Genomic DNA, 14,091 nt, shown 5'->3' on the forward strand with positions numbered 1-14,091 from the left:
TTAATTTACATTAAAGATCTTCCAGATACTCCTACATCATAGATAACATTGTTCGCTTGTGATACTGCCATTTATTCTTGTCTTGATAAGAAGCACTCTCTGATTGCTTGGAGGGGGCAATTGAGCTTGAAAAAGATCTCACTTCTGCTACAGCATGAGGCTCACAGTGGCTAGTGAACTTTAATTCAGATAAAACCCAATATTTTTCACCCAATTGTTATCGCAATAATTTAGATCTTCCTATATTTATGTTATGTACTCGATGAATCATCTATCCTTTATCTTCTGGGATTAACTCTTACTTCCGATCTTTCTTGAAAAGATATATATATCAAATCATTTGCAATATTAGCATCTCCTAAGGTTGTACCTCTCTATCGTGCTTGACACTTTCTCAATCCGGATTCTATTCTTTACCTCTACAAATCTTAAATCCGTTCTTCTATGGAATACTGTTGCTATATCTGGGGTAAATCTTCCAATGATACCCTTTCTCTTTTAGAAAAGATGCAAAAACGCATTGTACATATAATTGAAACTGCTCTAACAGCCAACCTCCAAGCATTATTGCATTGCCAAAATGTTGCTGCTCTTTTTCTTTATACAAATATCATAATGGGCACCACTCTAAAGAGCTAGCGTCTTTTGTGCCATCTACTAAAATTCATTCTCGTGTTACTCATTATTCAATTAAGTTTCATCCTTTTTCTGTGACTGTTCCTAAGTGCTAATTTGCAATCTTTCAAGTCGTCTGTCAATCGTTATCTTGCTCTATAAACTTCATATTTTCTCTTCCAGTAACTTCCCACTCTAATAGTGGTTGCTTGCAGCCTTGTTGGAAGCGAAGATGTTGAAATATATATATATATATATATATATATATATATATATATATATATATATATATATATATATATATATATATATATATATATATATATATATATATATATATGTATATATATATATATATATATATATATATATATATATATATATATATATATATGTATATATATATATATGTATATATACATATATGTATATATACATATATATATATATATATGTATATATATATATATGTATATATATATATGTATATATATATGTATATATATATATATATATGTATATATATATATATGTATATATATATGTATGTATATATATATGCAGGTTCCCACCAGATAAAAAAAATGAAATTCCAGGACTATCCAGGACAATTTTTTTCTTTTTCCAGGACATTTGCTTTATTTAGTCCAAAATTTTTTGTTTAAATTCCTACTGTTTCATTCTTTTTGTTCTCTTTATGATTGCAAATACTCTTTATATCGTCAACTTGCTTGTTTTACATTTTGCAGTATTTCTTTATTAATTTTAATACTAATAGGGGATTCTTTAAAGGAAGACAAATGATCTATAATAAGATGTTAGGCAATAAGGGATTTTACTTAAAGATTTTCAACAAGAAGTTGTTGATTAATACTAAAGCCACGCTCAATAGAAGATTGTCCATGTGAAAGCACAAAAACCATTTTAAAAACACTCCAAACATTTTGATAAGCTTTATTTGCTCCTTTAAAGTCAGAGAAAAATGATCAAGACTATCTTTTTTAATATCGAAATCTTGAAATGATTTTTGATTTGAATCTACTATTTCTAAAAACTTATAATATTGATTTTTTGTTAGTTCAGCAGACTTCGGTGACAAATGGCCATATTTAACTAACTTTTGCAGCAGAGTGGAAATATTATTGATACAATTATTCCTTTTATTTAGATTTGAAATGAAAATTGGGTTAATAGATACTGCAGTGTGTGCTATGACAAACTTCAAATTAAACTTCTCAAGGAGATGTGATCAGACCAGCTAAAAACTAGCCTGCCTCTTTTTTAAATATAACCACTCTTTGGCCACTGTAACTTAAATTAGCTGATGAAGCTAATTTAAGTTACAGTGGCAAAAGAGTGGCTATATTTAAATAAGAGGCAGGCTAGTTTTTAGCTGGTCTGATACAGTGGCCAAAGAGTGATTATATTTATTTTGATGATGAAGCTAATTTAAGTTACAGTGACAATTTTTAACCAAGGCTTTCTAATATTTTTATTCATTAAATTTATTTGAAGCTGCTGGTATAGATTGCTACATTTATTTAAAACATCTTTTGTATGATTCTCCTAAGAAAATTGTCAACTATTTGACCAAGTATAATAGCCATAAATGAAACCATAGGTTTGTCTGTTTGAAAACATATCAAAAAACTATTTAACTTTTCAGAAACCAAAAATTTAAGTTTAGCTGGAAAACAGGATCATGAACCATGCCTTACAGTCTCTGTCAGCTTTTATTTTTTGAATTAGGTTATTTGCTTTTCTTTAGACTACTGAAATATATTACAAACTTTTTGTATCCATCAAGTAGTGATTCAGCCTTTTGAGCACATTTTTCACACTACTATGCCAACAAAACTGTATTGGATAATCAAGTGTCCCAGTGATTTTTTCATAGACTGCTCTTCTACTAGGAAAGTCATGTAGAAATTGCCACATTGCTTTTAATAGATTATTAAGCTCCCAGCCACTTGCTTTTGCCTCTGCTTTAAAACTGCCATGAATGATATGGAGACCACAGGTTCCAATATCTATAAGAGGATCAAGTTCCTCCTCTTTCCTCTGTTCCTTTAAATTATCTAGAAAAAGCAAATTTACATTTGGCCCATCTGATTACACTAGTGGAATCTTTGATTTATCTATATCAGAAATACAGTTTACAAATGTTTGCATAACATCATGTGCTATTGAGCGCGCCAAAAATTCTAAATTAAGATAACAAGTTTTAACCATACTTGTATTGTCATGTTAAAATCTTACTAAAAGGTCCATTTGACTCTTCTGAAAAACTTGGTTCATGGATTCATAAGATGAAACAGCGTAATAAGGTGTATTAGATAGGGAAGTGAGCAACTCATTTTCAAAAAAGGGAGCTAATCTGAATGTTGCAATATATTTGGCCTTGGTGGGTTCAGATTGAAACAACTTAGCAATGTCACTATCTGGAAATATTTTACTAGATAATTTACCAGAATATACTGATTAACTTTAACAGTATTTAGAGCAGTTGGCATCAATGACTTAATATTGTTAACAGAAGGAGATCTCTCTATGTGCTTTTTACCTTTTCATGTGTGAAGTTAAAACAGCTTTTCCTATGTAATAGTAATTTAGATATCTAAACAGCAATCATATGTTCTTTAGATATATAAACTATTTTTAGATAATTAAGTTGTTTTTATAATTATTTTATTTCGTGATGTTCTATCACCACCATGTCCCTGGTAGTACCGCGCTAAACTTGTTGCTCAATGCAGCGATCTTTATTATCAAGGTTTGTGTTTCGGAATTATAAAGTTGAGAGAGGGTTGTAACCAAATTTAAAGTAGCCTCCTCGATTGCAGTGGCCTTGGGGAGGTGACTTGAAATAAAACAAAAATAACAAATAAAAATATAGAAATACAGTAGGTTATACTTGAACACATATAGATAACAATGCTTAAATAGGTCACTTTTACAATAGAACAACAAAAAATAAAATTATTCTAAAAACAAAACAATGGTAGTAAAAGTGAAAGTACATTCAGCTGTTAAATTTAAGCTTATAAACACCTTAAGAATAAATAATATTGCCTGTAAACAAAGTCAAAATAAAAATCTATCAAAAAAATTCAAAGTAATGCATAAAGTTTAGTTTATTTGTTATTAAAATATTATCATAATGCAGCAAAAAGTGGCCGATTAAGCCGATGCCGATTAATCGGTACATCACTAATATATGTGTGTGTGTGTGTGTGTGTGTGTGTGTGTGTGTGTGTGTGTGTGTGTGTGTGTGTGTGTGTGTGTGTGTGTGTGTGTGTGTGTGTGTGTGTGTATTGTATATTATGTATTTGTATTGTATATTATATATATTTTTATATATGTGTTGCTGTTTCTAATTAATTAAATTAATTCATAGTAAACTAAAAAAAAAAAATTGAAAACTTTGTTGTTGACTCACATTTGTTTGCAACAGGTTTGTATTGTTTGTCTAGTATTACAATTCTGCAATGGCTTATAGTAGTGTAAGTAGCATATTTGAATTTTATTTTACTGTTATGTTCAGTTAAAAGTTTTTTAAGGCAGACTTAACCAAATTTTTTGTCTGCCTTTAATTAAGAAATGAAAATGTTCTTTAGGTTAAAGTATTTAAACTTTGTGAATATCATTTTATATTTACTATGATTTCAATACTTAATAAATATTTTCCTCCTAGCTATCATGGGTCCCAAAAAAAGTATTAAATTTTATGGTGCAGCCAAAAAGTATTTTAATTGATAACTTCTCCTTGCCTGTTCAAACCAGTGAGTGTATGAATGGACACATTCTTTTTGTCTAAGTTAGTTGCAAGGAATCAGCAACTAAAACTTATAATCAAGTCACTCAATATTTTAGAATCATAACATCAAAAAGTCAAATTAAAAATTTAGTAAATAAATCAAAAATCTGGGCAAAACATTTTTTTAGGATTAGTTATTATGGAAATTTTTTGGCCTTTTGCAGCAAGCCCTTTGCAAGCTCTAATATTGCTTATGTATTATTATCACCTTCAACACCGACAATACAGTCATTACAGTCTACAAGCAGTAGTTTAATTACAACATGTTCTTTAATTGTGACACCTCATTAAGGCAGTGTTTCATCTCCAACTCAAAGTGAACAATTAAGCTCAGCTTTTAGTGAAAATGCGTCATATAGATATACTTCACGAGAGGATATGACACCTAAAAGAAAAAAACTAAGAAACAGATTGTCTTATTTATCTTCAAATTTAGCTAGTGGGTTATTCCATATCAAATCACCTAGTTTTTTTAAAGTTCCCCAGGGTACCATCTCAGATTTGCTTTAAACTTTGACCAAACACAGATCTTATGAAAAAAATACAATCCAGAAAATTTCAGCTTGATTGACCAATTTGTTCAAAAGTTATGATTGAATTAAAAATGACCAAAATCCGAAAAATTTGTGTATCAGGAGCTTACTTAGGAGCAGTTTTTTTCAATTTCTGACAAACCATTACTTTTTAAATAAAGATAGTAATCACCTGAAATTTTGTAGGGTAATAGTTTTCACCCAAATAATCCATTATTGCAGTTGTTTTTAACTGATTTTTTACAGTTTTTGAGTTATTGTACCTTAAATTCAAAATTATGCATTAAAAATTAATTTAGCACATGCAGCAGCCTATTGAAAAATCACTTTTTTTTTAAATTATGATAAATTACATTGACTTTGCTGGCATAGAAAATAGCGTAAACAGTTGAAATAAATTATGAAACTTTTTAATGTTTTGGTTCTATATATAGACAATCACCAAAAAAAAAAATTAAAGACCTATACTCTATCTTACAACATGATTGTAGCCTTTTGAGAGTGATGATATTTCTAAAAGGAGAACAAAAAAATACCACTTACCACATACAAAATTTATACCTCAAATTTTATACAAAATATACTGTAAAAAACTGCATTCAAAGAGTAAGATAATCAGTTAAAAGAAAAAGTATGTATACATGAAACTAATTAGCTTATCTTTGATTTATATAACTCATAATACTGTCATAGTCATTACTAGCAAGAATATAGTCACGAGCACTTATACTTTTAATCAATGGAACACTTATTTGACATATTATCTTGTCAAATGGAACCCAACACCGACTTGATTGTGCATCATTTGTTCATTTTAAATTTAATTTGTTTCTTTGCATAAACTTCACATTAACGCCTTGGTTTTCATTACAAATATCAACCACAAGCCCTTTGTACCATTCTTCATCGTAAAAGCATGCAGTATATTTACCGGTTGAAAATTTGAAGGATATTTTTAATCAAATTAACATCATTTAACACATGAGTATCATAGACAGCATCACTAGAGATTCTTCGTAAAAACAATTTCTCTCCACCTGGTACAAAACAGTGATAGCTTCTTGTTCCCGAAACTGTGCCCATCCCTTCATATAGTTTCTGAAGGTTAAAAGTTGTTTCATGGCTATTGATATCATCACTTGAAAGATAAAATATGTTAACACCTTTGATGTTTTTTTGAGCCCATGTAAACAGATCTTGTGGTGTGAGAATCTGATTTGTAATTGCTGCTCGTAGACTAGCTTTTGCTGCTTCTCTTTTTATAGTACCTCCTATTCCATCACATGGACTTTTGCCATGTGATGTAGCAAAGAAGTGATGCTCAGCATTTATTTGGTGATCTACAATGTGATAAATTAAGTTTATTAGACATTGTAGTTTTTATACTGTGACACAGCACCATCACTGAAGTATTTAACTTTATTCACTGTGGGTAGTTTGATTTTGACCATAGGGAGCAACTTTGCGAGAAAACAATGGACTGCTGATTGGTCATGACAAAGATGGTCAGAAATTAAACAAAAGCATTCACATTTAAGGTGATCTTTTTCATCTTTGTAATAAACAGCGAATGGGTGTAAGGTAGCTTGATCGGCTTGCCAGTAAAACCCTTGTATAGCATCTTGTACAAGAAAACTATAGTTTTCTGCAAAATCCATCCGAATAATGGAGGTATATTGGTCTAATGTTTGTTTTGCCTCTGATAAGTAGGAAGACTGTGCTTCTTTGATAAAGTGGTGGTGACAAAGGTCAAACAAAGTTGCACTTAAAGTTTCGATAAATTCACAAATGATTGTTTGGACTGTAATAAGTGCAGTTCGGACATTGTCTAGTGTATTTGTCAGATTCATGGATGGATTGCAAGTTTTTTTAATTGACCAACTATCAAGAGTTAATGTTAGTAACTGAACTTTTTCTTCATTCAAACTGATTTTTCCTTTTTCCTTTATTGCATCTAAAAGTTTGTCTAAATCATTACAATTAATGCACTTCTGCTTTTTCTCAGATATTATTTCTTTTGGGTCCATATCCAATGCTGATGCTCCTAGGTTTGTCATACTTGTTTCCAGTTTTTTAACTTTTTGCTTTCCATATTCTAATTTGTCACGTTTGCTTACATTTTTTAGAGGAGATATTTCCAGTAAAGAAGCACTCTTATTTAAAACTGTCTTATTTAGGTCTGAAGAACTAAACTCCTCATCATCAACATCTTTGTCTTCATCTTCTTGACTAAATTATCCTGTAATTTGTTCAAGTTTGAATTCATTCAAACAGTTAGTGCAAAGTTTTTGACCAGGTTTGATCTTAAGTTGACTTTCTGTTAAAATATCGACTTAACACTATCCCTTAATAATTTTTTTCTTGTGGACTTTAAACGGATCACAGCAGTATTTTTAAAGCGCTTCATATCTAGAAATATAGGCTTTTTCATGGTGAAAACATATCTCCTCATTTAGTTCAAACTATATCCAATTCTTTGAATTAAAACTTCAACATCTGTGTTCACAATATCTTTTAGCTTTATTCTTCCAATCATTCTACAATAATACAATTTGTCGCAATCTTCATTTAAAACTTTCCCCACACAACATTTCTCTGTCATTTTTTACTATTTTTTTATTTTTATTACTAATCTAAAAAGTTTAAAAAAGACATAAACATATTAAATCTTGAAGAAACTAACAAATATCAGACACTGATTACGACACTGATTATGTTATTATTATTAGTACAAATTATGACATTATGTCATTAAAAAGAAAACTGAATATATTCATTCACAGATAAATAAAAAATATACTACTGTCATCCCTATGACTAATTATTAGACTATGACCTAAGGCTAGCTCATAGTCTAATAACATTCTCCTTTTGAAAATATAATCACTCTCAAAAGGTTACAATCATGTCATAAGATAGAGTATAGGTCTTTAAATTTTTTTTTGGTGATTGTCTATATATAGAGCCTCAACATTAAAAAGTTTCATAATTTATTTCGTCAATTTATAAAGTCAATGTAATTTATCATAACAGCCTATTGAAAAAAAAAGTGATTTTGCAATAGGCTGCTGCGTGTGCTAAATTAATTTTTAATGCATAATTTTGATTATTCTAACAAGTGGTGACCCTAAGTACACAAAGATAACAAAAAAATCCACTTTCTGTAAGTAAGTATTAAACTGTAACATGTTAAAGTTTGAAAAAATATTCATAATGTTGCAATATTTAGCAACTTTAAGGTACAATAACTCAAAAGCTGTAAAATAATCAGTTAAAAACAACTGCAATAATGGATTATTTGGGTGAAAAACTATTACCCTACAAAATTTCAGGTGATCACCATCTTTATTTAAAAAGTAATGGTTTGTCAAAAATTGAAAAAAACTGCTCCTAAGTAAGCTCCTGATACACAAATTTTTCGGATTTTGGTCATTTTTAATTCAATCATAACTTTTGAACAAATTGGTCAATCAAGCTGAAATTTTCTGGATTGTATTTTTTTCATAAGATCTGTGTTTGGTCAAAGTTTAAAGCAAATCTGAGATGGTACCCTGGAGCCTTTAGGTGATTTGATATGGAATAACCCTAGTATTTGCACAAAACACCGAATCAAGATAGCTGAAGTGAAAGCAAAATTTAACACTATGCCATACAAATTAAAAGTTTTAAGACAAAGTGTTAAAAGAAAAGAAGATGTTATCAAAGGTTTAAGAGCAGAGGTTAGAGACTTTAGGAATAAACTATTACTAAAGAACATATTACTAGAGTAGACAAATTCGAAATCTTATTGCTACTCAAAAAGCAATGAAAAGTTAAGAAAGAGAAAAGTTAAGAAAAGTAATTCTCAAGCATAATGGTGCTATTAGTAAAAATAAAAAAGTTATTACCAGCTTAGAAAATGATATGACCCAGATGGAGGAGGGCAATATACTTTACGCCAGATGATAAAACTTATCCATTGCAAATGCGAATGATAATTTACAGCATGTTATTGTCTAATATCCCAACAAGTAACATACCATTTCTTGTTGAGAAAATGGGGCAATATTTAGGTGTCGTTTTTTCTAACATTCCTCACTGTATTACTGTTATGCAAATGACTCGTGAGCTAGGCAGTATTGCTGACCTGTAAGTAGCAGAATGGTCTATTACTAATAACCACCTTACATTAGGGTTTGATGCAACAACGCAAGAAGGCGTTCATATCAATAGCATTCACCTAACATCAAAAGATAAATGCTAGGTTATTGCTATTGGCCAATTACTGAAACTTGTCAATTATTTGGATATGATTGTATGGGAGTCAAAATTGTTTTAGCTATGAATAAGATGAGGTTTAAAGATGTGAAAGGGGATCCAAAAGGATTTGTAAATTTTTTAGAAAATAACGAATTTCCAGGAGGTATCATTCCAAGGTATCATGGTAACCGGCTTCATATTTTGTTCCATAATTTTTTCATTTTTATAAAATACTATAGTCAATTTAAAAATTTTTTGAAAATCGGAACAGTAAAAAGAAAAACTTTGCAGAAGGTTCTGCGAGTAGCATTTTATAATACAACTGCAATAAAACAAATGCATGTGCTCGCATTATTTGGAAAACTACTTACAGAATCCTGGATGACTACGTTTTATGTATCATTCAAAAATGCAACTTTTGATGATGTTGGTGGTATTGCTATAGTTAAAAAAATTGCGCAAACAATTAAAAGTTAAAAAAGTAACCCTACTGCTCTATTTACCAGAAAAATAGATTTCTTTGGAAATATTCTCAAACCAAATACTTTACAATTGATAACAAAGACATGCACAATGGATGACCAGCTTATTACCATGACTAAGGCTTGTCTTGTTGCAATAGAAGAGTTTTTAAATCGTCAGTACAAGCGATATTTTGTCATTACTATTACAAAAACACTTAAAGAGGAGACAGCAAGTGCAAGACTTCATAACATAGATAGTGAAGAGTTAATGGGAATGTTCAGTGCTGCAAAAGGTAGATCCCCTAATGCATCAATTGATCTTGCAAATTAAAAACATAAAAGAATAGGACAGTGGATTATCTTGAAAATCTTGGCGACTATTCAAGAGAAAATGTTATTAGGTGGGCTATGCAGCAGGCAAGAAAAAAAAAGACTAAAAAGTTGACTGCAACATGCTGAAATTAGGGCTGATATTTCTCAAAGACAAACTGAAAAACGCCAAAAAATGGATGAAAAAGAAAAACAAAATTTAGAGCGAAAATTATCTATACTTACTACGAGTGAAATTTTGAATTTACATTACTTGTCAACAAAGCAAGTTGCTGATTTAAATGATGTTATGTTAGACAGAATTGTTGGCAGAAATCTCTGCCATCAATGGTATGATACTGAATCAACAATGACAAACATGTATGACAACAATGACAAACATGTATGATGGCAGAGTTAAAAAACTTAAAAAAACACAGACAGATATCATTTACTCTATATCATACTGGTCTAAAGATGAAACTGATTCTGAAGCTGTTGATTATTGCATGAAAAAATTACAGTTGGTTGCTGATATTGTATCAGGTGAGTTAATTTTTTCGTAATTCAATTTAATCACTTTATGTGAGCATATTAATTGTACGATAGCAAAGTATGCAACGCAAGACATAAATTGGTTAAATATTGTTAATCTGGGTCATATCAATTTCATATTTTGAGCATTCGCAATTTGCAACAAGCGGAGCATCCAAAATAAATGTACAGCGAGTAGTGGAACCTACAAAATAAATGTACATCAATTAGTGGAACTTGCAAAAGCAGTGTACAGGAAGTAGTAGATTTTGTAAAATCTATGTATAGCAATTAGTGGAACTTGCAAAATAAATGTACAGCGAGTAGTGGAACTTGCAAAATTAATGTACAGCAAGTAGTGGAACTTGCAAAATAAATGTACAGCGAGTAGTAGAACTTGTAAAATTAATGTACAGCGAGTAGTGGAACTCAAAATTTTTTTGACAGACGGCTCTGGCTTACGTTCACGTAGTGTCTATTGTTAACAATGATTTATATTTAGTTTCATTATTGGGACTTAATATATTAATCATTAACTAAAAGCTAAGACTCAAATTAATTCAAATATTATTTTAAAACAAACAAAAAATATGGTCTGCGGGGGACACCCGGCTCTCCGTATGAAAACTCCAACTTGTAAGGTGGTAATGTGTAATGTGTTTTGTATTTCAATATATATTATTTATTGCTTTTTTGCTTTGTTTTTTAAACAAAATTTTAAATAAAATATTTTATGTTTTTTTAGGTTAGAGGGGGTGTGGACACGCCCCCTTGCCCCAAATCAACGAGTGTGCAGCTTTGTTTGTTGTATTGTTGTAAATTATAAGAATCAAAATATTTATAATGAATCATTTTAAATAATAGGGTGTGTTAAATCATTACCCCAAATACACCCTAACTCATAAAATGAACCTGTCCTATTTGGTGACAGTCTGCAAGGAAATTATAGCAATTTATTGCATATGAAAATTAATAAATTCATTAAAAAATTGATCTTTTATGAATAAAAATTTCTTTTTTTGATGGTAAAAATGGCGGTTGGCTGCCCCCTCTAGCCCCTTGGACATCCCCGGTGACTAAGGACCTATATTAATTTGCAGGCTACTATTACATCTATCTTTTGATACCAAGTTAAAAGATTTAGATAAGAATTGACTAAGTTATTAAACTTTTAGTTCATAAAAGCATTTTTGACCACGCTTTCTACAACAAATCCATATATCGAAAAAACGGTACTAAAAACAACATAACTTTTTATGGAATTGTTCGATTTTGAAAATTTTTTCACTTTTACAATATTGAATCTAAGCTCTTTCTAATGATATATAACAACCAAGAATTTAATTAATATAAAATTTTTATGGCACGTATCTACTGATATATATATATATATATATATATATATATATATATATATATATATATATATATATATATATATATATATATATATACATATATATATATACAATCATACATACATAAATACATACATACAAATATAAATACATACATAGGCAGACATTATAAATAAATATAGAAAAGCAAAAATCAAAGATGAAATACAATTTTACAAATATTATTTTTATTTTGTTGTTTAAAATAAAATAAAATTGATTCAAAAGAGTATTAGCATATAGATATATTAGCATATCTTGCTACAGAAGTAATTATTTATTATTTCATATTAATTTGCTACTAATTCTTTGAATTTGATACACTTATTTTTTGTTGTCGTGTTATTGTAGTTGCTGTGGTGGTAATAGGTAAATTAGTTATTACTTATTTTTATAAAATTACTGTAAATTAAGGATGTGAAAAATGTTATGAAACTAAGTTTATGTCTAATAACTTACAGGTGGATTGATTATTTGGAGCTTGAACTGATGTTGTTACCCATGTCGACTCTTCGTAACATCTCTTTTCAAAACCATCACCTTTAGATACAGTTGTGAATGTAGGACATTTCAGGTTGCCATAAAAACTTGAAGATTCTTCACTTTCTTTTTCGACTCCTTCATCTTGTTTCATGGTTGAAAACTTTTGTACGAGTAATTTACTATCAAGTAATTTAAGAATAAAGAATATATTTGCTTATGTGTTTTTCTTTTTTTTTTAAATCTCTTTAAATGTTTGTTTTTGCGTTAGGGATCGTCTGTAAGTTACGCAACACTAACACTGATCTATATTATAAGGGGTCGTCCATAAAGTACGTACGCTCATAGGGGGGGAGGGGGGGTCTGCAAAAAGCGTACGAAAGCGTATGGGAGGGGGGGGGGGGAGAGGGTTCAATTTAAAAGTACGTACTTCGATTTTCTAATTTATCACAATTAACCAGCTAATCAATAGAAAAGTTACATTCTGACTAAAGATTCTAGTTTGCCAACATAAAAAGATGTATGGTATATGAAGTAGAGGGTATAGTTTTCCTCTATGCACACACATGTATGGGCGCCCTCAGAATTTTTTGATGTTCCAGATAGGACACTTTCACACATCGTGCAAACTCATAACTTAAGTTTGTTTATACCTATGCCAAATGAGGAGGCCTTGCAAAATATCGGGATGGCGGAGGCCTCTGAACAAAAAGCCTTAAAACGCTTATCCTCCCGACCCCCAAAATGAGAGGGGTGTAAATTTTGCATGGTTATAACTTTTAGATTTGGAAAAAAACTTGGATGGCCTCCGCCATCCAAATTTTTTGCAAGGCCACCTCATTTGGCATATTAACAAACTTAAGTTTGCACGTTGTGTGAAAGTGTTCTATCATCAAAAATCAAAACATCAAAAAATCCTGAGGGGGCCCATGCACACATGCCCGCCCTTATATACTGGCCCTGAGTAAGACCTGAGGGCCGTGGTTGATGGGACGGAGTCACCCCAAAAAAAACGTGTCAATGGCGTCTCAAAGACCGCTTGGTTTTGCTAAAATAAAAAGTTTCTTAAAATAGCAAAAGGCACAAAATTTGCTGTTGCTCCCTCCCACTGGGTTTTACCCTTTGTTTTCAATATTACTGATCTCACCTTAGACTCGTTTTTTACTTACTAAAGAGGGGTGCCTGAAAAAAACGTCCACCTTAAGTATAGTTTATTTACATTTGATTCGTTAAAAAAACAAAAAAAGTTTTCCTAAATTTCACCGAGAATCGAACCTGGATCTCTGCCGACTATTGCCGCCGCATAAACCTTTCGCCCAAATACACATTTGGATTGTATTATTTTAAATTTATTTAAATTATTATTTGCATTTATACTTAAAGACGTTTCTAAAATGCGTAAGCAAAAAGCTTTGGGGTAGTATAAAGTATCTAAGGTACCCTCCGTCTTATTTTTTTTTAATTAAACTTTTTAATTAAGAAAAAAAAAACAGGAGGGATGGGGGGGGGATATTTGAGGAGGGGGGGGGGGGTATTTGAGAAACGTACGTACTTTTAAGGGGGGGTGGGGACATAAAAGTACGCATGGCAACAGGGGGGAGGGGGGGGTCAAATTTCAAAATTTTTGGCCTACGTACTTTATGGACGACCCCTAACTGGATAGCGCATCTCCTAATAAAATATCGTAATTTTTGAAGCCAAAA

At 30.6% G+C, this 14,091-nt stretch overlaps 1 protein-coding gene across 1 annotated transcript in view; it reads right to left on the reverse strand.

The window, feature by feature from the left end:
• Window positions 1–12,688, reverse strand: part of LOC136079606 (heme-binding protein 2-like) — a 28,037-nt gene extending 15,349 nt beyond the window's left edge. The window contains exon 1 of the mRNA XM_065795648.1: window positions 12,368–12,688. Coding sequence (XP_065651720.1) covers window positions 12,368–12,542 — 175 coding nt within the window. The 5' untranslated portion in view covers window positions 12,543–12,688. The remainder of the gene's footprint in view (window positions 1–12,367) is intronic.
• Window positions 12,689–14,091: the final 1,403 nt, after the last annotated feature.

Source organism: Hydra vulgaris, chromosome 04 (assembly GCF_038396675.1).
Source record: "Hydra vulgaris chromosome 04, alternate assembly HydraT2T_AEP".
Lineage (NCBI taxonomy): Eukaryota > Metazoa > Cnidaria > Hydrozoa > Anthoathecata > Hydridae > Hydra > Hydra vulgaris.